At 40.3% G+C, this 24,772-nt stretch overlaps 1 protein-coding gene across 1 annotated transcript in view; it reads left to right on the top strand.

Moving 5' to 3' along the window:
• The window catches only part of CTNNA3 (catenin alpha 3), a 427,660-nt gene that overhangs the window by 70,022 nt on the left and 332,866 nt on the right, over positions 1–24,772 (top strand). Inside the window, exon 6 of the mRNA XM_018079955.1 lies at positions 19,501–19,764. Coding sequence (XP_017935444.1) covers positions 19,501–19,764 — 264 coding nt within the window. The remainder of the gene's footprint in view (positions 1–19,500; positions 19,765–24,772) is intronic.

Raw genomic sequence — 24,772 nt, 5'->3', positions numbered from 1 at the left:
TGTGTTTGTGTTATTCTTTTCAATTCGATTGTATTAATCTGACCTAGTTTCTGTTTTGATTAGGCTGCCTGCCTCCTCCTGAGAAGGTAAAGCAATATTTGAGGATTAATCTGTTTGGTCTTTTTCTCTCCATTCCCCACAGCGTGACTGTTTGTCACAGGTCGCTCTGTGTTTGTCCAAGTCAGCTTTCTTCAAGTCCATCCATTTTATTTTGCTGAAGGAAAAGAGTAATCAACAATTTTTCATGGCAGAGTAAAATGTATGAGCGCAGTGGCATCCTGAGGGCATGGGGTGGTGTAACCCAGACACAGAAAGCAGCCACAGCCTGGAACCCCCAGGTGTTTCACTCCAAGGTGGCAGCTGCTGGAGTAGGATCAGGCTCCAAGGTGCAGCACACTCAGCTCTTGGGCTGGTTGATGATGGATCCACCTGGGAATGATTTAATGGAAAGCTCCAGCTCCTTGTTAGCAACAGGAGCTTGTTGAGTAGTGAGTGGTGCAGTTCTGGTGTCCATGTTCCAGCTCTTCTGCTGACCAAGCAACTTCTGTTTTTCCATATAATCCCAACCACTGTACACCAAAAGCAGTACAGAAGAGTGGTATGTCTCTGTATAACCAAGTTTTGGTATCTCCTGGTTGTAGTAACTTCTTTCTTTGAACTTAGCCTTATTTGTAATTTATAATGGCACTCTTCCTCTGTGGGTTTACTTGTTTATTCATTCATATTTGGTTTTGCTTGTCACTGACACTGCTGCAACAAATGAAATATTTTTGCTGGCTGTCCTGAGCAAATATTTTTGATAATAAAATTGAGGAAATGGATCTGCTCAGAAATTTTCTGACTTAAAATGAAGTCAAAATGAGTTACTGAATCTGATTTTTTCAGCTTGGTACCCACTGAAGTACTTTTGAATATGGTAAGGGCTTTTTTTTCCTTTCGAGATTTAAATATTGTGAGTAGTTCATTGCAACGTGACTGTGCATAAAGCTTCTTAATGAAGCAGTAGGATAATGTAATTTAGTTGCTGTAGCATATCCATTTGACCTTTATTGGGATAGTAAACTGTAAATGCAAAAGTATAATCTTCAAAGCACATGCATGTGATTTAGAGAATTGCAGCTGACATAAAGTAGTTCTCTATAGTTTTTACTCTAATTACTCTTATTCTCCTTTGAGTGAAAGTTTCACCAAAGAACTGCAAGCAAAGAAGTTTCAAAAAGGTTTGCAGCGTTTGAGTGCAGCATTGAGTCCTATAGAAGTTAATCTATTTGTGCTAGTATATAGACCCATAATCCTGAACAAAAAAGGTATCTTTGTCTGTAAGAACTGCAGATCCAGTGTACTAAGGTAGAAAGTGGAAAATAGGGGAGTTTAATTCAGAATATTTCTGCATTTTTTATGTACAAGACAGGCTGCTTTGATCTGTTGGCTATGTTAACTACACCATATTGTGAGCATATGGCTCTTGGCTTTCTCATAACTACCATCATGAATTGTCTGCTGGTGAAAAGCTGAATGCCTTCAATTCATTTCAGAGTGAATGGTCTGTTTTTCTTTATTGACTGGACAACAGAAAGATGATAAACTCATTGGTTGTGGTTTTTCTAATGAGCTGTCTTGCTTTGCGGTTTGTGCAAACTATCAATTTAAAGTCTTACATTCCTTTTAAAAGCTAAACCTTTTCTAAAATAGAAGAATCTGGCAAATTCTGAGAAATCCATCTAAGTGACAGAATGATTTTTCTTTTAGGATTCATTACTGATTAGGAAGACTTGATTAGAGTATTTGATTTTTGACATATGGTATTGGATGAACTGTATGGCCCAAGTATTTGAAACCACTGTATGAGGCCTTCATTTGAAGTCCAGAGGTTCAAATCTGATTTTTTTCTGATGATTAGAGATGACATGTTACAACTGTTCTCTGTCCTACTGACAATCACCTCTGTCCATTTATTAGGCTACAGTGCCCACATCATAGTTATTTTAAATGAAACAAAAATTTTATGTCTCTAATCCCATGGAGGCTGGTGATGTCACTCATGTTTTCAGGCAGATTTATGTCTGCTGGATCAGAACCTGAGTAAGAGAAGGACCTCAGCAGTGAATAAGCTTGAAGTGTCTGGTGAGTCAGGTTGCTCTGTTATCTTAAAATAGTTATTTCTAAAAAATGCTCCTTGCAGAAAAAAGAATGAGTTTTAATGGCTTTGAAACAGTTTTTCCCAGTGTTAATGGATAGATGGATAGTCAGTTGGAAAATTCTGTACTTCTCCCTGGAGAGAAACTGCAGAATAAATTATTACTTAACCTAACAGTAAAGTTTGGGTCAGTTCTTTGGAAATGAATTATTCCTCATTTGAAGGTCGTGCTGTGGCTGGTGTTGTTTCCAGCTCAATGATTAAAAGCTTTGTCATCCTCTCCAGTTTCTCCTGGATTGCTGCCCTGTGTGTAGGAACTGAGCCTGAGCTTGGCAGGGACCAACAGGCCAGTCCATTAGTCTGTGTGTTGATAAGGAGCCTTTATAAAGAGCATCACAGTGATAATGTTCATCTTTTGAGGTTTTTTTCTCTTTAAGACTATATTTTTGAAGCAATTTTTCTTTGCACATCAGAAGTAGCTAAAATTTACTTTACTGATCGATCCTCTGAAATCCTTTTTTTTTCTTAATCTGTTTTATAACAAGAAAAAACATGGAGAAGTGAAAGCTTAGGGAAACATGGACCTGGGCAGGCATGATTTCTGTCTGGGTTGCAGATGCACAGAAGAGTTCTGTGAGGTTCCTTCACTCTCTCCTCCTGGAGAAATGTGTTTAGTTGTTGTAGGTCACAGCTCTCCCTGGTTTTCCAGCATTGTATTAACTTCATCTGTGTCCCACATGGAGCAGGCTGGAGCCCAGTGAAATTCCATTCCATATGATTTTTCATTGAGGGGACAACAGAAAGGCATAGTTTAGATAGAATATGAGGCTGCTTGAAGCTGCACCTTTGCAAAGCTTTCCAAAAACTTCTAATTAGTCCCTGCAGGTCCCCCTGAAGTGCTGAGTAGTCATGTTAGCAAGGTTTTGCACACTGTGGTACTCTCGGGTGCAAGCTCTCAGGGGAGGGAGGAGGAAATCTTCCATCTGTGTTGGAGTAGTTAAGCAGCCTCATTTGGAAGTAAGGATAATTGTCCTGCTATTTCCAGAGGGGAGTAAGGAGTGTTGCAGTTCCTCCAAGCTGACAGCAAGTCTGATCCTAACCTCTCCTGCACAACCAGTTTGACCCAGAATTTTCACTTGGGGGGGTGTGTATCTTTATTCAGGTAGTCTGCAAAGCACCACACTCCTGCAGCAATGCTGTCCATGCTGCAACCAGGGAGGGAAAAGGTGCCTAGCCACTTTAATTGTACAGATAATGAACATTTGTTCCCCTTATCTTGTAATACATTGCTAGTTGGCTGTGTAGTTTTCTCATACTGGTTGCTTTTTCTCTGGCATGTATATCCATTTATACTATTATTTTTGCAATTTACTGGAACTGCAAGTTTAGCCAGGTCAGATAAAATGTGTATTTTGGTTTTGCTAGTTGTTGTGTAATTACTGTAAATGATCATGAATGATCAGGAATTTTCCATGCAGTGTAGCACCCATTGAATGCAACATCCAAACGCTATAGAAAGAATTTAGTATGATAGAAAAAATCATGTCCTTACAGAGATTTTAAATTGCTTTCTCCTTGATTATCTGAGGAGACTGTAATTTTCAAAATTCTTTTCCAGGGGAATTATTATAATGTGGTTGGATTCCCTATTCTTACTGTGGCATTAACAGGCTGAGTCAGCAACAGAGGTGAACACATTTCAGTGACTTTCATAAACCTGAGTTTTCTGGGCTAGCTGTTTAATGGAGTGCTCAAAAGAATTTCAAATGTTTTACATTTGGGACATTTTTCTATGCTGAACTGATTGATGAGACTAATTTTAAATTTAGAAGTTGTCATTCTGTGACTGCTTAACAAGGACAAATTATTTTTGTCTAAGTTAGAAGAAGAGTGTCTAAAAAGCAGGAAAAATAGTTAATAACAGACATGCCACAGCTGCTGTGTGGGTGTTGTGAGTTGAGTAAGTATACAGAATGCAGGTATTTATGCTTGTTAAATAGCTTTTTGGGATGTTTTTTTGGTTCTTCTTGTTGGTGTTAGTGTATGAATACCACTTTAACAGAAGAATATTTTCCATGCTACAGTTTCCTAATACAGTTTCCAGTTTGGTCACAATTCTGTCGAGAGAACGAGGGATGAAGAACATTTAAATTATGTTGAAGGCTTGGGCAATTTTGAAACAGATTTCTTGGTTTCAGGGGATGGTTTCTAAAAAAAAAAACAACACCAAACAACCCAAACCAAAATCGAAAGAACAGAATAACCTCAAACAAACTCACCAAAGAAACCCCGCCACAGAAAGAACCCCCAAACCCAGGAAATACAGGGCTTAGAATGAGATAGCAGTAGTTTTTTACTGATATTTGATTAGTGTGAAAAATGGTTGAAGGGAAGGATTGTTTAGCTTTGGAAGAATCTGACTGTGAGGTGCTGTGGGACTCCATGTGCAGAACGTTCTTCACTCCGTGTCCCAAGCTGTGGGGTGAGCTCCCAGCCCTGCTGGCCCTTTTGGAGCCCCAACCAGTCTGGGGGCTTGCAGTGGTCCGGGTGGCTGCTGTTCTCTTTGGGACCTTTGTTCTCCATTAGGTGACTCCTGTGCCACGTGCTATTCTTTCCATTTCTATAGTGGTTAAAAGGAATGAGATTTCTTTTTTTTTAATTATTATTATTATTATTATCATTATTGACATCCTGAGAATGTCATGTCCACTTAGGAAGCCTTCCAAAGGTTGCTGCAGTCCATACAGCCAGTTGGTCCAGCAGAGGAATGGACATCCTTTACCTCTTCTCTTACTCTGGTTCTGCAACATTAGCTCTGTATGGGTCACAAACTTAAAATCCATTGTAGGGAGGACACCTATGAAACTCAATTTTAAAATGCACTGCACCTCACATTCATGCCAAAAGAAATTTTTATTAGAAATGTTGGAACTTTTTCCCTAAGCTAGAGTAACGTTGGCAATATTGAGCAAAATTTCACTATCATAATGGAATACAAAGGAGTTGTTCCCTTTCAGGTGGCAGTTATGCTTCTTAGTTTTGAAGATCAGGTCTCTGAAGAATTACACTTTTTAAAAATTCTGTTCACTTTTCAGAAATGATGTTCTAATAATAATCTAAAAAGTAAATTGATTAGATAGTCATTGAGCATGATTTATCATTTTAACAGTGAGGTACTGTCTTATGAAAAAAGTTTTAATGCTGCATTAATATATCACAAGAAAGGAAAGATTTCAGAAAGGTTATTTTCATGTTAAATAAACTTTCCAAGACAAAAGAACTCTACTGCAATTTCTATATAAATGGAATTCACAGTCCTTAAATTATAAGATGATATGTCTCAGCAACCTAGGAAATTATACCACTCATCCAGAATTATAAATGAAAAGCACTATGGATACTTTTAAATCTTGGAATTTGTAAGCATGCTGCAAACAAAAGACTGATACTGTAATGAGATGAAAGTAATTAAATTGAAATTAATTGGGCAATACTTAGCTAGTCAGTGGAAGAAATGCCTAAGTCAACTCTTAAAAAAACTGATACAGAAATACAAGAGAAGACTGTTGATGTTTATGCTATGGTATTTTATTCACATTTATTTTGCAAAGACAATGGAAAACTATAGGTTCATTAGTAACATGGGATTCATCTCAGAGGAGCGATTGCTTGTGAAAAGTGCCCAGTGGCACAAGGTCCTGATGCTTAACTGTTCAGCACTTGCTGGGCACATGAAGCTAAGGTTTCTGCATGAAATCTGAAAATATAAGTATTTAAATCCTACATGTGTCAAGTTGGTTTCAGCTGGATAAATTATTTGGACACAGGAAATGTAGTGTTGCATAGAGTGGTTTGCTTAGCCTCGATTTACTAATGAGGCCTTTAGAGATGAAATCTAAACCACCAGGTTGTGTCTGTGGGCTTAGTTTCAGTGATGGGTGCTAACCTTTGATCCCAGTCTGGAGCAAAGGAGGGCAGGGGACAGAGCAGCTGAGGTTTCTGTGTTCTGTGACACTTGGGATGTTGGAATCCATTTCCCCCCTTTCTCAGGAGGGACTGCTGTGCTTACAGCACAGGCCCTGAGAAGATCTCAGGCCTCACAAGACATGTAATACGAAGGCCTGATGGCCATGTGAACTAGTCTGCTCTATGTGCTGTTACTTCTGCTTGTTGCCTTTAGGTAGTCCCCCACCTTTTCCCTTCATTTAGTGTTCCTGCTCTCTTAACTTTTTTCTCGTCCATATTTTCTTCCTCCTTATTTGCTTATCTACGTGTATTTTTCCCCTGATTTTTGCCTTCTCTAATGTGATTAGGATACAGAGTCTGACATACAGTCCTTCTTATTCTCAAGAGCATGAGGAGAATATGTGAGGACTGGAGGAAATAATTGATTTATATATTGTGTGGTGAAAATCAACAAGCATGTGCTGTGTGATAGGAAGCCATATCAGTGTGGAGTCTTTGGTGGATACAGACAGAAAAAACAGAAGAGCCTACAGGCAGCAAACCATCAGGCCTCCAAAGCCTAATGTGGCAATTACAGGTAATTGCTTTAATTCTGTAGAGTTTTGCTTCTATTCTGTGCTAAATAGCCAAGCTTTTCACTGAGTGACTAACTGGAAGAATAGCACAAGATTGCTTCAATGTGATATCTTATAATTGGTAGGGAGGAATAACTTACTTGCTTAAAGAATAGTTTTTAAAACCAATTTAGAGAAAATTGCTTTTTCACATTGAGTTTGTAACAGAGAGTTAAAGTTAAAAAGTATTTTCAGTGTGACAAAACAAATAGGGAAGATCTGGGGACGCTGTTTCTGCTCCTTCACCTTGTGCACTGTGGCATTTCCATGCTGGGGCTCCTTTGCCAGAACAGTCTCCAAGGACCATGGACCCTGAGTTTTCTTCTCTCTGAAGAAAGTGCCCCAACAATTATGCTATAGTGTTTTGTACTTGGTATTTATTGCTGCAACTTTACATGATAGTAAGGGAAGCAAATTTTAAGTCAGTTCTTCAAAGAAATGCAAATACTTTATTTTCTCCAGAAAATACTGCTGGGGCTATATTAACATGGGGAAGAATGCTTTCCTTGGCCTTTAGGTTGAAAGTGCCTGAACCTATCTTTCCTGAAAACAAACAAAACATCAAATAAGAAAAAATAAACAGCCCTCTTCAGATATCTGAGGTGAGAAGTTCTAGCCCAGGCTATTCGTTTGTCAAAGTCATGAACAGCTGAAAGCAGGAGTTTTACAATGGAAAATGTTACACAAGCCAATGCAAAATGAGCCAATTTTTTTCCCCACACTTTGTATCTCACCTGCAATTTGTGGTTTATTTTTTTCTAAGTTTCTCCAGACTTAACTGGAAGTTAAGTTCTATGTGGAAAGGGAGTAGAGGAGAGATGTATTAAAATATTTCTTCCTCTCAGATCTGTCAGATTTGTAGAATATGGATAGTTAGCCTTTTACCATGAGAACTTTTGCATATCCTTACTAGTAGGACCTCATTATTACTTGTGTAAAACCACTGGTCAGAGAAATGAATGTATTCTATTGAAGCTTATTTTCCTGAGGGATTTATAGGAAAAATAGTGAGTTGCTTCAAAGCAAGAATTTGATACTATGGAGAAAAAACCAACCTATGAACTCAAAAACTTCTCAAGCAGTTTAATTAGGTGAATCTCTGTATGTTCTGATTCATCAGTCTCTTAAGGTAGTAGACATACTAGGCAATGCTCTTCCATACTGTTCTCACTATTGAACAAGCTGTTTGTAATACCTTCAGCAAAACAAAATCCATCTGGTTCCACGGATTTTGAAATTACTTGTGTTAATAAAGATTCTATTAGAGTGTTGTTTTTTTTTTTTAATAAATACAAGTGTTAAAATATCTGTTGTCCAAAAAAAAAAATCAGAAGTTTTTCTCATTTTCTGAATTGAAGCCACAGGCTTATTAGAGGTACTTCCTCAAAAGTGAAAAATTCAGGTCTGGTTCATACCTTAAAAATCCATTTCTTGGTGTTCACAAATAAACAATTACATATATCTCTTGAGTGGACATGTGACTGTGGGATGCAAATTTTCGAACTTTTCCATAAAATGGAAAACATTGTGCAGTTTTTAGATATTGATTACAGTATTATAGCCATTTTTATAGCTACTGTGTTACACTACGTATTTTTCTAGTATATTGGGTCATACTCTTGGGCTGGTCACACTGTGCTGTGAAGGTGATGCAGAACTCTCTCAAGCATCAAGTAGAATAGAGTGTGTGCCATGGTGGCTGTCAGTCCTGTTGGTCGGGATGCATCCTGAGAAAAACCCAGCTGTGGAAACCTTTGCACCTGAGATCTGCTTCCTGTGGATTTGTGTAGCATAGGCCTGTGGTGTAGTAGGAATAATCTCATTAGAGTACTGTCCTTTTCTCATCTTCTCAAAGCATGTGCTATGTGAAATAGAACGTGCTAATCATTATATTGTTACATAGTTATTTTTTAAAACTCTTTTGGTGTTTATGCTTTTTGAACTTAGTTTAACAGTGGTAAGAATTCAATAGTGTTCTGCACTGACGTGCCATCAGGGAAGATGAATAAAATTCCTAATCTAAATAGAATCTAAGTAAGGGTAATTTCTAATTTTAATAGGAATGTTAAAAGGAAGAAATCAAGTTCTGTATTTGCAGCATTTCTTGACAGATACTGATACTGTAAATTATACAGTTGTTCTTCCTCTGTATGGATTCTGTAGTACTCACAGCAATTTATAGGTCCAGAGTGCAGCTGCTGGAAGTCATTTATTCTCAGTTCTGTATTAAATCTATCACATATAAATGCATTAACATTCAGTACAGAGCTCAAGGGCTTATGGCAGTTTCCTTCTTGCTCTGAGTTGCTGTCCTGGTGGAAATATTTGCAACATATGCAGAAAACAAAATTTAAAAACTTAAATTGATATACAAGGGGGGGGAAAAAACAAAAGAGAGGATTGTCCATGATAAATGCTTGAAACCAGCTCTTTTTACAGTTTAAGCTGAACAGCAAAACCAAAACCTACTGTTAACAGTTCTGAAATTGGTAATACTAATAAGCTTGTTTTGATGGATTAGCACTTCAGTACCATTTGCTTGAGTGCCACTCTTTTTGCATGTCAATTGGACGTGTCTTCAAGGTACAGAAACTTAATATTCCCTGCAGTGTTTGAATTGTGTGCATCTTAATAGAGTGTGAGGCTGTCATTGATTTACTTGATTCAGCTTGTTTTAGTCTGGGATTTTTTCTGATCAGAAAGAAGGAAATTAGAGTATTTTAAATATTTAGGAAATATTTGTAACTAGTGTTAAACTCTATCTGGAGTTTGACAGAAGAATAGAGGCCAGGGCCATGAATTGAGTATGTAATCTGTGAGAAAATAAGGGTTGGAACAAGCTGCCTGATGTGGATCCTGTATCTGTTTATTGTTGACGATTTTCCATCTGTAATACTGAGATATTAAATGTAGGAATATTTCTGAGCAGAAACTTGTACCTAGGGGAGAAAGAGATCCTGAACTCTTGTGGCAGACAGAGTATGTTCTGACATGATTACTTGTATAAAAAGAAGACTAAACCAGAACAGGCCAAATGTGAAAGATCTGTTTGCTTGTTGTCTGTGAAACTGTGTATCAGTGAAAGTGCTCGTGGAGCACATATAACATGATAATCCAGCACTGAGAGTTTTACTGAGGTTATTTCTACATAGCTGAGTACCACTAAGGCAGAGAATGAAGCAAGTTTTCAATCTAATAAATAGCTACAGATCCTTCTGATTTTAAAACCTCAAATAAGAAGCAAGTAAAAAATAATCACATATGGTATTATGAGAGTTTAATAAAATGGTGGAAATAAATACTTGTGGATAAATGCCATTCTGCTGCATTTTTCAATGAGTCAACTTCCACTGAAAAAAATGCAGGCCAAAACATTTTTGGAAAGCTTTAACATCTCGTCTGTGCATTGTACTCTATATGAATGTTGGTCTTTATGTTTCCCCTACCTTTGAAATAATTACGTTATTGAGTTTTGCTCAATGTGTTTTACTTTGATTTTTTTTTCTACAAATGTTTATAAAATAGTTTTAACCTTTTGTTTCTCACAAATGCCAGTTTTCAGACATCTTTACTCCTGTGAAAGAAGTTAGGTCCTCCTTTGGTGCATCTTTTGAACTGCCTGGTTCATCTGCAAGCTCTGCACTGTTTGCCTTTTATTTCTTAAGTGTATTTGCACAAATTCCTTGTCTTTTGAAAACCGTGATAGGTTGCTCTAATATGAAGTTTTACATTAAATTATGAATTATCTTGACTGCTGGAGAGATGTGTCATTTTCTGAACTCTTTTCTCACAAGGATGGATGTAAACCAGCAGATTATTTTGCTTAAGGTGTAAAATGGAATTTGAAACAGCATAGGTCAAGCTATGACCGACAGATACAGTAGGCCTTTGAAACAAATGGTTACACCTACCACCTCTTCAGCTCTCTGGAAAGAGATCTATCTCCAAGCCATGTTAAAAACCAAGCACTGAAAACCAAGCAGGTTTCGATAGGAAAAGAAAATTATGCCATGAAAACACTGGACTTCTGAACATTTTTAACTGTATTTGACAGCAGCATAAAGAGAAAGTATTCCTTGGGTAGAAATGTTAACAAAGAAAAAAATTGCTGCTTTACTCATTAAATTACATGAGAGGACTCTAGGCTGCTGCTGCCCTACTTTTGAATGCCTCTGCATTGGCTATCCTGTTTTCAAGTGCCTGGAATTAAGTGAGGTTGGTATATTGTGGACTCCTTCCCATCCATTATTTCTTCATCTTAATTGTCCCTTTTCACTCTTTTGTGTTGTATCTCCCCCGTTCCCTGTTTTTCTCTCTCTAAATGAATCTGTATTTCTGCTGCATTTCCTCCCTCTCTTTTTCCTCCCTTCCTCTCCCTCACATCTATGTTAACTTTTCTCTTTCTCTTTGATATAAGACCTTCTGGAAGTTCCTAACTTCGAGCCCTTTCCATGATGAATGGTTCCTGCTCTAGTTCTAGGCAAACTCATTGATGAAAAATGTGACTGTACCGGTACTCGGATAAAACTTTTGTGAGCTAATATATTAATTTTTAGAGGGAAAAATTGCTGTGCTACCTTCCCAAATCAACTACTTCATCTAGGAGACTGAAAGTTAGCAGCAGGATATTGGAGTGCAGGGACCAAATCCTGAAATAAGGATATGGAAGTGACAGCAAGGAGTTGCTCGGTTATCTGTAACTGGGCCAGAATTTGCCAAAATCTGAGGCACAGAATACTGGGGAATAGTTGCAGCCTGATGCAACTATTGCTGACTTTTCTCTTTAAAACTCGAACTCTTTGGTTTGAGGTTTTTTTTTTTTTAAATCCTACTTGTTGTCCGTTGTGGTGCCTCTGGTGGAACTTCAAACATCATTATGTTTCTGTCCATTCTGAAAATGACTCCTTGAGTCTATTGGTAGCCACCCCAGGGTATTTGACGTGGTTGCTGTGAAGGACGCCCACGGCACCAGCTTTCTCACCAGGCACTCCATGCTCTCAGCTGTGGGCAAAGCCAGCCTGTGGGGACACAGGGTGGGGGCCGGGTCCCATCTTTCTCCCAATGGGCCAGTCACAGACAAGCAACATTAGACAACTAAAGTATTTTATTTTATTCAGCTTTTATTTAAAAAAACCAAACCGCTGAGGATTAGTGTTTGTTTTCTGTGTAGGTGTCGCCGTGTGGAGGACCTGGGAGAGGGAGGAGCTCCGTCTGGGGTGCTCCTTAAATACCCCACGGGCAGGGCGAGGCCTTTGCCATGGTCCACAGGGAGGGGTGAAGGAGTGGGGCACTGCACAAAGCGGGTCAAGTGAGGTGTGAGGTGCAATGCTGCTTTAATGAGGGTGTGCTGGGTTATATAAGCTGGGGTGTGGAATGCACCAGAAAATGGGGTGGAGCATGAGACAGACAACCAGGGAACAAATAGGAATAGGGGCTCAGGCAAAGAGGGAGGAACTGGGGAAGGAAAGGACGAATGGTAGCTCTCCTCTTTGCAGCTTTCTCAGCCAGTCAGAGGGAGAAGCAGGGAAGCAGGGAACAGGCACCACGAGGCATACCTGGGCAAGCCCGGGTATTACAACTGTCGGGGAATCACACAATGTACATATTTGTAAACACTAATAACTGTAAAGTCCATATAATAAAGTCTTTTCAATTGCTGTATATCTTTTTTCACTCCTGGAATCGTTCCCATTCTGATTCTTGCTCTTCCACAGCCTGTGATGTCACAATGGCCCCTGGGCACCAGAGGCACTGCAGTGTCACAATGGCCCCTGGCCCCATGAGGACCAAAGGAAATTATTTCCACTGAAACAAAATCCAGACCCTATATGCTGACCAGACCCATCCTACAGGGAGGTCTGCTGCCTTCCTGGGGCCTGGGTGAGGGATATTAGTAGGAGACTCCCTGAGCTAATCTGGCCCTCTGATTATTATCCACTGCTGGTTGTCCAGGCTGGCAGTGATGACATTAATGACAGAGGTGCCAGGGTAATTAAAAAGGACTTCAAGGCGCTGGGTCAATTAGTTAATGGGACAGGGGCACAGGTGGTGTTCGCCTCAGTTCCTGCAGTAGCAGGGGTGAATGAGGAGAGGATTAGGAAGACCCATCTTATCAATAGGTGGCTAAGGAATTGGTGCCACCTGTGGAATTTTGGTTTTTTCAACCATGGGGCAAAGTCTGTGGTACCCAGCCTGCCAGAGTCAGATGGGCTTCACCTATCGAGCAAGGGCAAAAGGACTCTAGCCCATAAGTTGTCGGGGCTGATCAGGAGGGCTTTAAACTAGGTTTGAAGGGGGAAGGGATTAAAACCAGGCTCTCCAGAGATGAGCCTAAGGGTGGAAAGCCAGAGTTAGAAATGAAATCAGCAGCCCAGCTGAATGTCCACCAATGCACCCAGCATGGGTAACAAATGAGAGGAGCTGGGAGCCATCGTGCAGCAGGAAAGCTGTGATGGAGTCACCGTCCTGGAAACGTGGTGGGATGACTTACATGACTGGAGTGCTGCCATGGGTGGCTACAAGCTCTTCAGAAGGGACAGGCAGGGGAGGAGAGGCGGAGGGGTAGCTCTGTATGTTAGAGAGTCTCTTGACTCTGTAGAAGTTGAAGTCAGTAACAATAAGGTTGAGTGCCTGTGGGCCAGAATCAGGGGGAAGGCCAACAAAGCTGATATCCTGGTGGGAGTCTGTTACAGACCACCCAACCAGGATGATGAGGGTGATGAATTATTCTACAAGCAGCTGAAGGATGTCTCAAAATCGCCAGCTCTTGTTCTCGTGGGTGACTTTAACCTGCCGGATGTCTGCTGGGAACTCCGCACAGCAGAGAAGAGGCAGTCTGGGACATTCCTGGAGCGTATAGAGGATGATTTCCTACTCCAGCTGGTAAATAACCTACCAGGGGTGGGGCCCTGCTAGACCTGCTGTTCACAAAGAGAGAGGGGCTGGTGGGAGATGTGGTGGTCGGAGGCCGTCTTGGGCACAGTGACCATGAAATAAGAGAGTTTTCAGTACTCTCTGCTGGGTAAAGAACTGGCTGTATGGCTGGGTCCAGAGAGTGGTGGGGAACGGTGCTGCATCCAGTTGGTGTCTGGTCACTAGTGGTGTCCCCCAGGGATCAGTGTTGGGCCCAGTCCTGTTTAATATCTTTATTGATGATGTGGATGAGGGGTTTGAGTGTGCTATTAGCAAATTTGCAGATGACACCAAGCTGGGGGGGAGTGTTGATCAGCTGGAAGGCAGGAAGGCTCCTCAGAGAGAATCTGTTCTGATTCCAATGGGATGAGGTTCCACAGGGCTGAGTGCCGGATCCTGCACCTTGGCCACAACATCCCCCTGCAGCTCCAGGCTGGAGAGCAGCCAGGAAGGAAGAGACCTGGGAGTTTGGATTGACAGGAGGCTGAACATGAGCCAGCAGTGTGCCCAGGTGGCCAAGAAGGCCAATGGCATCCTGGCCTGGATCAGGAACAGGGTGGCCAACAGGGCCAGGGAAGTGATTCTTCCCCTGTACTCAGCACTGGTGAGGCCTCACCTGGAGTGCTGTGTCCAGTTCTGGGCCCCTCAGTTCAGGAAGGACATTGAGGTCCTGGAGCAGGTCCAAAGGAGAGCAACGAGGCTGGGGAAGGGACTGGAGCGCAAGTCCTATGAGGGGAGGCGGAGGGAGCTGGGGGAGCTCAGCCTGGAGAAGAGGAGGCTCAGGAGAGACCTCCTCACTCTCTAAAACTCCCTGACAGGAGGGTGTAGCCAGGTGGAGGTCGGGCTCTTCTCCGAGGAACCAGCAGTAGGACAAGAGGGCTCTGTCTTAAGCTCTGCCAGGGGAAGGTTTCGTGGTTAAGACTTTTATCTGAAGTATTTTATGATTTGGCTTCCCATTTGCACTGTTGAAAATTTGGTGAACTCATCCTGACTCTCCTCTTGACCAAGTTAAAGCAGAGAAAAGGAATACTCAGTTATTTATACTTAATGTTTGCTTCTTTTTCCTTGTAGCAGTGGGCAGACTCTTTGGCTGACTTTAAGATGTGAAGGTATAGATACAAAGTTCTACTGGGAACCTCAGTCCTGTAAATCCATTTCCTGCTTGCTCTAAGTTGACTGAAAGATATGGATTTACAAAGACTGCTGAGTCATCTCAGAGGCAGAGGGTATTGCTTAGTCTTATGATAACATTGGCATGGATTTGCACTTTAACACTTCACATTTTGTGTATTCCTGCATATGGCTGATGCAAATGAACTGCCTACAGTTTTAACCATACAGAGTATATGTATTTTTTGTGTGTTTATATGGTATTTCTGTACTCTGTATACATGATACCACTATACTACATGAGACACTAAGAACTGCTGCTGACTTCTGAAGTCAGAAAAAAATGAATCTAGAAGCTGGTAAGACTTTTTTAGTAGAAGGTTAGCTTGGAATTCCTCACAACCAAGCTTATACTATGGTGATGCTTTGTAAGCATAGGCTCCTATTTTCATCTCCAGACTTGGTCAGTCTGTAAGATACAGTTCTGAAAATGGCTTCCTTCTGTGGTGCCTGCAAATGCTGTTGTTTTGGGGATTGTCTTTCTGGATTGCCTGTCTATCAGAAAAGAGAAATGAGAAAGGAAACGTTTTTATGGTTCTGAAGTGTAACAGTATTAATTTATTTCATCCACCTGTTTGGACTGGAATAATCTCTGGAAACCCATGTATTTAAAACAGACAAACAAAATGCAAATGAACTGGCTTTGGGAACACAGGTATTCTCTGTGAAGAAGCAGATGATGTCTTTAGGAAGAGTTTTCTGTGAGTTTCCATTTCTACAATTTCTAGAGGTAATGGCACGATTTTGATTCAGTCAGGGAGAAATGCAGAGAGGTGTGTTAAAACAAATTCCTGTGATTCCGTGCAGTTCTGAATTTACTGGCAAACTGTCACAGTCAAGTCACTGTGAATGCCTGTAAGGGGAACTTGGGTAGTCAGTGTAGCACAATTCTATGATCTAGTAATGTCTCAGGAAAGTTTGAGTGATGAGGCAGGTTGGGGGGACAAGCTGTGAGGTCAGTCCGTGCATCCAGGTGAGAGACAGCCCTGTGGTATCTCAGAAGCCCCGTGGTGACAGGGCCAGGTGGAACTCAGGAGGTCAGTCTGTGGGCTGGGTCCATGGCCAGGCAGGGGCAGCTGTGGCTGAGCTGGAGCCCAGCAGCCTCATGGCACAGTTTGGAGAGGGACTGAGGGTGCCAGGGTGTGTGGAACTGGGGCTGCAGGGCCCAGGGATGAGCGTGGCTGCAGCGCCCGGGCGAGGCTGGCCCTGAGGGGTGGGTGTAAGACCTAAAACCCATGTGAAACCATTCTCTTGGCAAACTGCCAAGCTGAGAGAGCCCTGGCACTCGGTGTCAGCCCCAGATCTTTTTCACTTTCTTGTCTGTGAGATACTTTCTTCCACTGAATAGGACAACACAGTGCTTATGAAATATGTAAACTGGAGCCTTGCCCAGATAAACAGCGCATGAATGCACTTGGAAGAGTTTGAGCTCTGTTATTGTCTTTGATTCACCAACTGCACACAATTTGGCAGTTAGTTTTGACTGAAAGCTGAATGCTAAAGCCCAGGTTTAAACTGTGATAAAAACTGATGCTTTTGTCTCCTAGTTCTATAGTAGTATGAAATTGTGGGGGTTTGTATGCCTGTGTTTTTTCTGGAATCAGAATTTGATTCAATAACATCTGTCTCTGAAGAGAGCAAGCTGGGGAAGTGCAGTGCACTTTGTTTGAGGCTGTCTGTGTGAAGCTGGTGTTGACTGCAGCTGGTGCAGAATAGGGCTCTTTGATTTGTACCCACAGTGATGCTCAGACCCCATGAGTTGTTCAGGGAAAAAGAGCTGGCTTCCTGGTGTTTTGTGCTGTCAAACCTTAGATATATTATGTGTGATAAGGAACAGGGTTTTTATTTTCCCCCTTTTTTTTTCTTCTTGTTGAAGTAGTGCAACCAATGCTTAACTGTGAATGTAGTTTTCAAATTTTCCATTCGAAGTCTTCTTGTCCATTTACCATGTTTAGCTGGAACAATCCACAGCTGAGAATCTGAGACTCTCCATTCATTTTCCATTCTTGCCAGGGACAATCAGGTATAAGAAAGACATAGAAGTATGTCCTGGTAGGGCTGGGGCAGCAACCTGGGAAGTGTCACTGTACTGTACTGGGCCTCTTAGGTCAGCAGTGGTTCGAGAGGGCATTATTTGTGATCTCAGCTGGTCTTACATGACATATCTGACTTAGTATGGAAAAACTTGTGTCAGACCAGTGGGCATAGTCTACTAGTCTAAAAAGAAGTTGGAATAAGAAGAAAGTGGTAAACTATGAAAATAAAAAGTAAAATAGCCTAAAGTTCAGTGAAGTAGCTGGGTGAACTGCAGATTTTTGTAGAGACTAACTTCCTTCTTCAAAGAACTAGTTACATTACTCTGATAACCCACATATGCAAAGGTTTGGTAGAGAAATCGCTCAATTTTAGGTATTTTTGGTCCATTTATGGAGAAGATCAATCTAGATTATCATCTGTTTCTTCCTTTTCACGTGAAAAGTCTTGAGGAACTAATTCTTCCTCAAGATGGAAAGGAACCATGGCCCTACAGCTTTGTTTGGGGCTGCCCAAGGCTCAGAGCTGAACAACAAAGTAGTGGTGGGTCTAAGCTTTTTTTTAAATTTTAAACATGTTATTGAACAAAGTGAGGCTGTTCACAAGTGAACTTACCAGTGCCACGACTCTAAATCTCTACACAGTATTGTGTGAAAGAAAGTATTCTGTGTTTACTTAAAAACATGAACTTTTTGAACCTATTTGACTGTTTCCATCTGTGTTTCCAGGTGCTGTGTTACTGACTGCTGTCTCTAGCTTTGTGCTACTGGCTTATCAGTTTGGGATTTCTTATGAACCCCCTGATCCTGGTTAGACAGTACTGTTTTAGAGGGAAACAGTCACTTTGAAGGACTTTCAGGTTTGACTGTATATGATGCAGCAGAGTAAGAAATGGTTAATAAATAGAAGGTGGCTAGACTGAAGTATTGTGGTGATTTCCCATTGTATCTCGAGGTCTGTGGCTTCCTTGCAGCACCAGGAGAAATGAGATTAGTGTGCTGTGTTGTAATATAATTGTAGGAAGGATAGATTCACTACTTAGAGCAAGAGCCTGTGTTTAAAAATAAATAACATTTTGCTGAAAAAGTCCAGTGCTCTGGAAAAGTTGCAGATGCTTTACTGTGTTTGGAGGTGCAGTAGTATTTGGATTTGAACACACTGGGCAATGAAGTCATTCTTGCAGACTGGTGATTCATTGATGTATTGGTTTATTAAAAATGTTAAAATCTGTTGTGTGTTAATACACTCAAGAAAACTCTGTTTTATGATTCAGATATCATCTGGTTAAACCATTCTCTGACTCTGTTTAAGGCTCCAGCTCTCTCTCTCATTTGTTTGTTTGGCTTTTACTGTATGCCTGAGATTTCCAAGTTAGCCTGGGGAAGTAAGATGCAATCCAATGTCCAATGCATATCTTGGAGTAAATGAGGTTTTAAAAACATAGGACTGGTTCATTTAATATTGAATGCTCTTTTCTTCAGCCATAAACTTACAAACTTTATGCAGTGAGAAGTGGGTACTGTGATGCTTTTGTAAATAATGCATATAGAGACTGATGCAATGCAAAGGAAAATAATTGGACTTCAGCTTGCTTTAGGGTAGCCTTTGGAGAAGTTTTGTATGCATTGTGTTGTTCATTCTTCCTTGTGCTTCTTCTCATTGTTTGAAGCTGGTGCCACAGGCTCTTATGCTATTTTCCTTCATTTTTTATTTTCCCCCTGAGTTTAATTATCTCCTTCACCCAAGCCATTTTGCAAATATCTACTAGTGTTTCTCAAAGAGACAAGATGCAGAAGGAGAGTGGGAGAATGTCTAGAATAAAATAGAATGGAAAAGGAGGCTCCTTACAATCCTGATGTTGACTGTGTGGTTGTCCCGAAGTCCATAACTTTCAGCTTTCCAAATAACAGCTCCCAAGCTTGATTCCTGGACCCAGTTAAATTTGCCTCGGTAGCTCTGTCCAGCTGTGTGTCCTTTGTTGTCTGGGCTGGTGGGAGGCAGTAGGGTTTCAAGAAGATATAGGTGGAGAAGGGAGGAATAAGATGAGTGTGGTAGGATCCCCGAATGCTTTAAGTGTGTACACAGCAGGAAGAAGGAGAAACAGGCAGTAATACTTCAGATATGGCTTGTCTCAAGCACATTTTTAATTTCCACATTTTCCAGGCTTCCCATTTCCCAGGAGTGCAGGATTCTTATCCCTGACCCATTGTTCCTTTCTACAGTGTGCTTGGGCTGGTGGGGCAGGGAAGAAAACCCAGGAAATTTGTTTAAATGCAACAATTACACAATGCCTTGCTTCACTCTGTCTGCACCTCTGTCCTTCTCCATTGCTTATGAAGAAAGACTTGTCTGGGAGGAAAGACAACAAATTTCCAGGCCACTTTTCTCAGAGAAGAACTGCTTAAAAACAAGCAAGACACAGACAGTTCATGGTGCTGGTTGTAAGCCACAATAAAAATTGTGGTTGTTTTACCCAGACTTGGTTCATTTCTCACGGCATAAAGATGATTCAGTTGTAAGTACTGTTATAGCCCATTTTCACAATCTTTGATGAATTTAACTTGATGTTTCCTAAAACAGAGTAGAGGTAGGAAAGAAATTGTTTGTACATTACTTGTCAGTTTTGAAGTGCTTTTGGAAATAAACAGCATGTTCTTTTGCTGACAGGATTTGAAATCCAGCAGTCAGCGAGATGAGATTGCTGCAGCACGTGCATCCCTGAAGGAAAATTCCTCTTTCCTACATTCAATATGTTCAGCTTGTTTGGAACATTCAGATGTTGCATCCCTTACAGCCAGCAAGGATTCAATTTGCAATGAAATACAGAATGCTCTCAATGCAATTTCTAATGCTTCCCAAGGAGTTGGAAATAAAATGGAACAACCTACGTCTCGCACAGCTACTCTTGGAAGTGCACTTGATGAGCTTGAGGTATGTAAACCTGTGAGACTACAATGTTTTTGGAAAAATGTTGGTTTTTTTTTTTTAATAACTATTGATGACATAAGTGATGGGCTTAAGGGCATTAGAAATTGATGCTCTGCTTAGTCTGAGTCTAAATACTATCACTCGGAATTGTTTCATTGAGAGGGATCGCTCCCTTCAGAAGAATTTGGAATTAAGTCTCCAGTATGTTCAACATTTGGCTGAAATGGAAGGGGAAGAGTTAGTTCCAAGTGTGTTGCTAGTGCTGGAGGCAGGTGGGTCCTTGGTAAGTGGGTAGAAGCCATGAGCTGAGTTTACTAATCAGTGATTATGAGCTGGCAGTGATCACTGCTGCCTTGACTGCATTTGAACCAGTACCACACGAGCTGAAGTCCTTTCCTCTGTAATTTATATCACTGAACAATTTAGAAACCTCATCTGCTTATTATGAAATAAAGTGACATAACCAATATGCTTTCACAAATTCTGTGTTTCTGCTTCCATTATTTAAGTGAATACTTGGAGAAGGGCAGCTCTTTCTCTACTCCTGATCTCATCCTAAGCTTTTGTATGGAGCTTCTCCCTTTTCTTGTGGCTGCTCTGGCTCTTACCAGTGTCATTTTCCATTGTCCTGCCAAAACTGGTAAAAGATCTCCTGTAGATGGGATTACAGACCATGATCCTCATGTGCTGTAACTCATGTAGGCCCAGACCAACAAAAGCAATGAATGTTTCTGAACACATTTGCAAATATTTGTGGTTTTGATTGTAAATTCTTGGGCTTAGCAAATCTCAGTCTCTGAACTCCAATAATGTTGATAGGTTTTCAGAAGAATTGGTGTTATGACTGATGGTAACAGACTTTGCCTAAAATTTTCAGTGGCAGATTAAAGAAATCACTGAAATATCACACAGATTTGATGGTGGCAGTTTATTGACAAAAACAGACCTCTCAGTTGTGCTTGAAGTTTTTTCCCCATAAAGGAACAGGCTACAATAGCACATTACCTGTTATCCCTCCTTGCTTCTCATACTGGGTTTTAAAATTATAGTTTCTAACCTATTTTCTTAACAAATAGAAGAAAAAAAGAAACATTTAAGAGTAATACATCATTTGTTACAATGAAACTCTGAATGACAAATGTATACTTTAAATGAGAGGTATTATTAACCTGGTTTACTTACAAATTTTTAAAAAAATTTGACGAAAAGGTTGCATTTTCTGACCACAGATGAATTCATCAGTACTGTGAGCAGTACCATTTAAATAATTTAAAAATGTAATAAAATTTATTATAGTTCTAAAATATGAGATTTGTGATAATCAGAAAATGGAAAAATAGTATTTTTCATTGAATTTATTTTTATTTGGAAACATAAGAACATAGAAGTCTAACTGTTGTAAAAAGCCATTTGTTTATGGAGTTTTAAATGTATTTTTACCTAAGTACCACAAATGGGAATTGAAGCTGTGTGAGTTAGATAAAACAAAATTTATAGAGCATTTAACTTAAAATGATTTTAGGAATTACATAGTTGCACTCTTCTCTCTTTACAGGCAGTTCTATTGGCTAAGGACCTGAAATAACCTTTGCTCTATCTTCTTGTTGCAAATCCAGTGCCATGAAATAGATTGATGTAGTAAATAGTCTGTTGGGAACAAATCTCATTAAATGTTTATAGTGTGGAAATGTATCACAGAGCCTACCCAACGATCTAGTATCTACATGTTCTGCAATGTCATTCTTCCTTTGCCAGTGCTGGCAGTGTGGAAGTTATTAAAGATTTAGAGGTGAGGAAACCACCAGTAAAATTAGAGCAGCTAACCCTTAAATCAGTAGATTCTCAACAATTCCTCTGAAAGGCTCCAAATAACTCCCGCGCCATTTATAAATAAACGCAAAATTGGAACTTTAAAATTTAATTGCATATTAAGACCTGTGAGAAGAGTGTGTGGGTGCAGGTTAACTGATGCCTTTCCCTGCTCTTGCATCTTCTGAATGTAAAGAGATTTGTCACAAAATGATCCAGGTGTCGCATGCCTGACTCTGTCAGCGTGTTCTGCTCTGTGGTCCTTTAATGATGTCCAAAGGCTGTAAATCAGTCCAAAACTTCAGGAAACAGAACCAGGTTTCTGGATACCTGTGATCCCTCTTTTTTCATGCATCAGAAGTCCAATGAGGGAGAAAACAGGGATCTAATAACTCCTCTTAAATGCTCACTTACGCTTAAGAACTCAGGTAGCTGAGCACTCTTTAGCCTCTTAAAGCAGAACTGCAGGACTGCCTGTGGCATGGCTGGTGTCTCCTCCTTGGGTCTTTTCTGCATAGATTTACTTATAGATAGCTGGTGAAATTGTTTGAAGAATTTAATCTGTGGGCAGAGTCTTAACTCGTATTTTCCTGTTTACTGCTGCCTAGGTGTTTCTGATTATTTAGTGATGGACCACAGTAGCTTTTTTGCCAGTGCTGTTGGTCCATCTTGGCATGAACTTTCTACAAACTGTCTCCCAAAGGAAGACGTTTCTGCCTCTGTTTCATCTGAGATTTGAAGGCAGTCATTTTTCAAGTTAAATGGCTAACTGACTGTAGCCTTTAGGTGTGTCTTAATCTTCCACAATCAATGAAGCTGTTTTTCAATGCAGTAACATTTCAATATTGTACTTGGCAGGTGTGTTTTGCATTACAATGGACACTGTAAGTATAGCCTGGCATGAGGGGACTTACCTGGGAGCTTGACAGGAAAGTTGCTGCTCCAGGACCAAGTGGCAAAAATTCAGCTGATGTGAAGTACCACAGAACACTTTGGTATTAAGGATCTAATTGTGATTGAGGGAGGCAGAGTTTCAAATCTCCAACACCTTCTTCCACATCAGAAATGAATGTCCTGACCTCTGGAACTGACTATATCTTAGATGATCTTCCCTTGTCATTCTTAGAAGATCGTTATGGATTAGTCTTTTCTGCATAAGATTAATGTGAACTTGTCTCTTGGGTGCAAGTTAATTATATATAATTTTAAAATGTAAATATTTAAACACATTAGTTTTATGCAGTTTTCCAAATATATATATATAAATGTGCTAGTTATAAAAGTCGAAGCTGCTTCATTTTTAATTTTGCTATGCCTGGATATAGTAACAAAGTAACAAAGATCTGAATAATGGAGTTGTTCGATGCTTGTTAGGCAGGAAAACACATTTCCTACTGCTGAGAACTATTTGATTCTGCTTTTAAAGTTACGTAGTCTTACTTACCGAGGTGACAGCTGAAAGGGATTAATTTCCCTTGCATTTCAGACTTCTTAATGGCACTCCATACCACTTTCTTACAATTCCTCATACTGCATTTCCCTAATTTCCTGCCGCGCCTGTTGCGTTTGAGATGTGTAGTAGCTCAGCTTGCCTCCAGGTAAACAGGGTGCAGCTTTTCTTTGCTTCCAGCCCTTCTCTCACTGCTGTAAGGAAGCTCAGCAAAGAAAAGTAAAGAACAAAAAAATGGGTGCCCTATGCTAATACTTTTAATCTGTCTCTCAGTTCTCCTTGTGGACGAATGGTGTCGTACTGCCTTCACCCTTCCAGAAAAGTGTCCTCAGGTGCATTTCCTTCCTTCTGTGGAAACAGCAGCTCCAGGAAAGGAAGGCTTTTGGTGACAACACTGAGAGCTGGATTGCTGCTCCCATCGGGCCTGACTCTGGACGTTGGCAATTAGGAAGTTGCCTGCAAAAGCAAAATGACTTCCTGTGCTGCGGCTTCCATCCACTGCCAGCAAGAGGTTAGGGAATGTAGAGGTATTCAGAGCAGAAGAGCAAGCCTCCTTTATTCTGTCCAAGGGCTCTTTCCTTCCTTTGTATTTTGGCCTTCATGGCAGGGTCTGCCAGGCCCTGGCAAAATTTCAGCTTTTCTTCTCTCTTGTTTGGAGAAGGCAAAAGTCAGCTATTTTTTTTTTAAATGTTGAGTGGTTCTTAACTGGCTCCTACTTCTGCAAAAGAGGATGAAAGCAGTGAACTGCCTGTTTGCTTTCCTCCGTCTTTGTGAGCGGGCAAACTGTTCTATCCCAGTTTGACTTTGGTTCCATAGCTGTATGTAAAATTCAGATTTCCATGATCAGCATATTTTTTACATCTTTGAATTAGGAATTAATTTATTAGGTTATTATGTTGCTTTATGGATATACAAATAGCTATGTTTTTCATCTTCAGAATAACGAGGTTCTTTCCTTCCTGCTTGCACATAAATTCCTTTTCACTGTTGTTGTATCTGGATAGGTGAACCTTGTTTTGAGAAAATCCAGGAACTTGGAAATACATAGTTATTGCTTTAACTTAATCTGTGGTTACATCGGCTGGATACACAGGAACACCTGACATAGACTCATAAACCATTTTAATGGTCTATCCTTTCACTTCCTGGAACAAATCCATGATCTCAGTTTTAGACTTTTTATAGTATCTCAGAATAGGTAACAGAAAAATTCCACTTCAGGGTACATGGCATAGTTTTCTTGTTCAATACTTCTGAAATGTTTGAACTACCTGCGAGTGTAAGAGGTGAATGGGTGTATGTGGAGTAGAGGTTTGGTGGTCAGAACTATGATGACACTGTTTCACGTATTCAGTTACATTAAAAATTACTAGTTTGTACTTCTTTAAATGCTGCAGCTCAAATATACTTACTTTCACATTTCATGAAAATATCCTCTCTTCTTTATTTGCTTGACGCACAAATGTTATTAATTTTATCAAGCCAAAGGAGTTGTCTGCTTTGGTTTACACTACCTACTGAAAAGCAAAGGACACATATCTAGGTCCTTTGCAAAAAAGCAATTGTTAAACAAAAGTTTCTGGTTTTTATCTTTGCACATATTCAGCCTGTTAAAGGTGGCAGCAGTGACTTTGTCGAAGTGTGGGATTGTATCAGGCTAAAAATCAGCAGAATGAGACTGCTCATGTAATCTGATGTGGCATTCCCAGCTGTGAGCTAGCACTGCTGTTTTTGAGGTAAATCCAGAGGTTC

The sequence above is a fragment of the Manacus vitellinus genome, unplaced genomic scaffold, assembly GCF_001715985.3.
Source record: "Manacus vitellinus isolate BGI_N305 unplaced genomic scaffold, ASM171598v3 scaffold_48_pilon, whole genome shotgun sequence".
NCBI classification, from domain to species: Eukaryota; Metazoa; Chordata; class Aves; order Passeriformes; family Pipridae; genus Manacus; species Manacus vitellinus.
The sequence above is the reverse complement of the archived record's forward strand: the minus strand, read 5'-3'. Positions and strand labels throughout refer to the sequence as shown.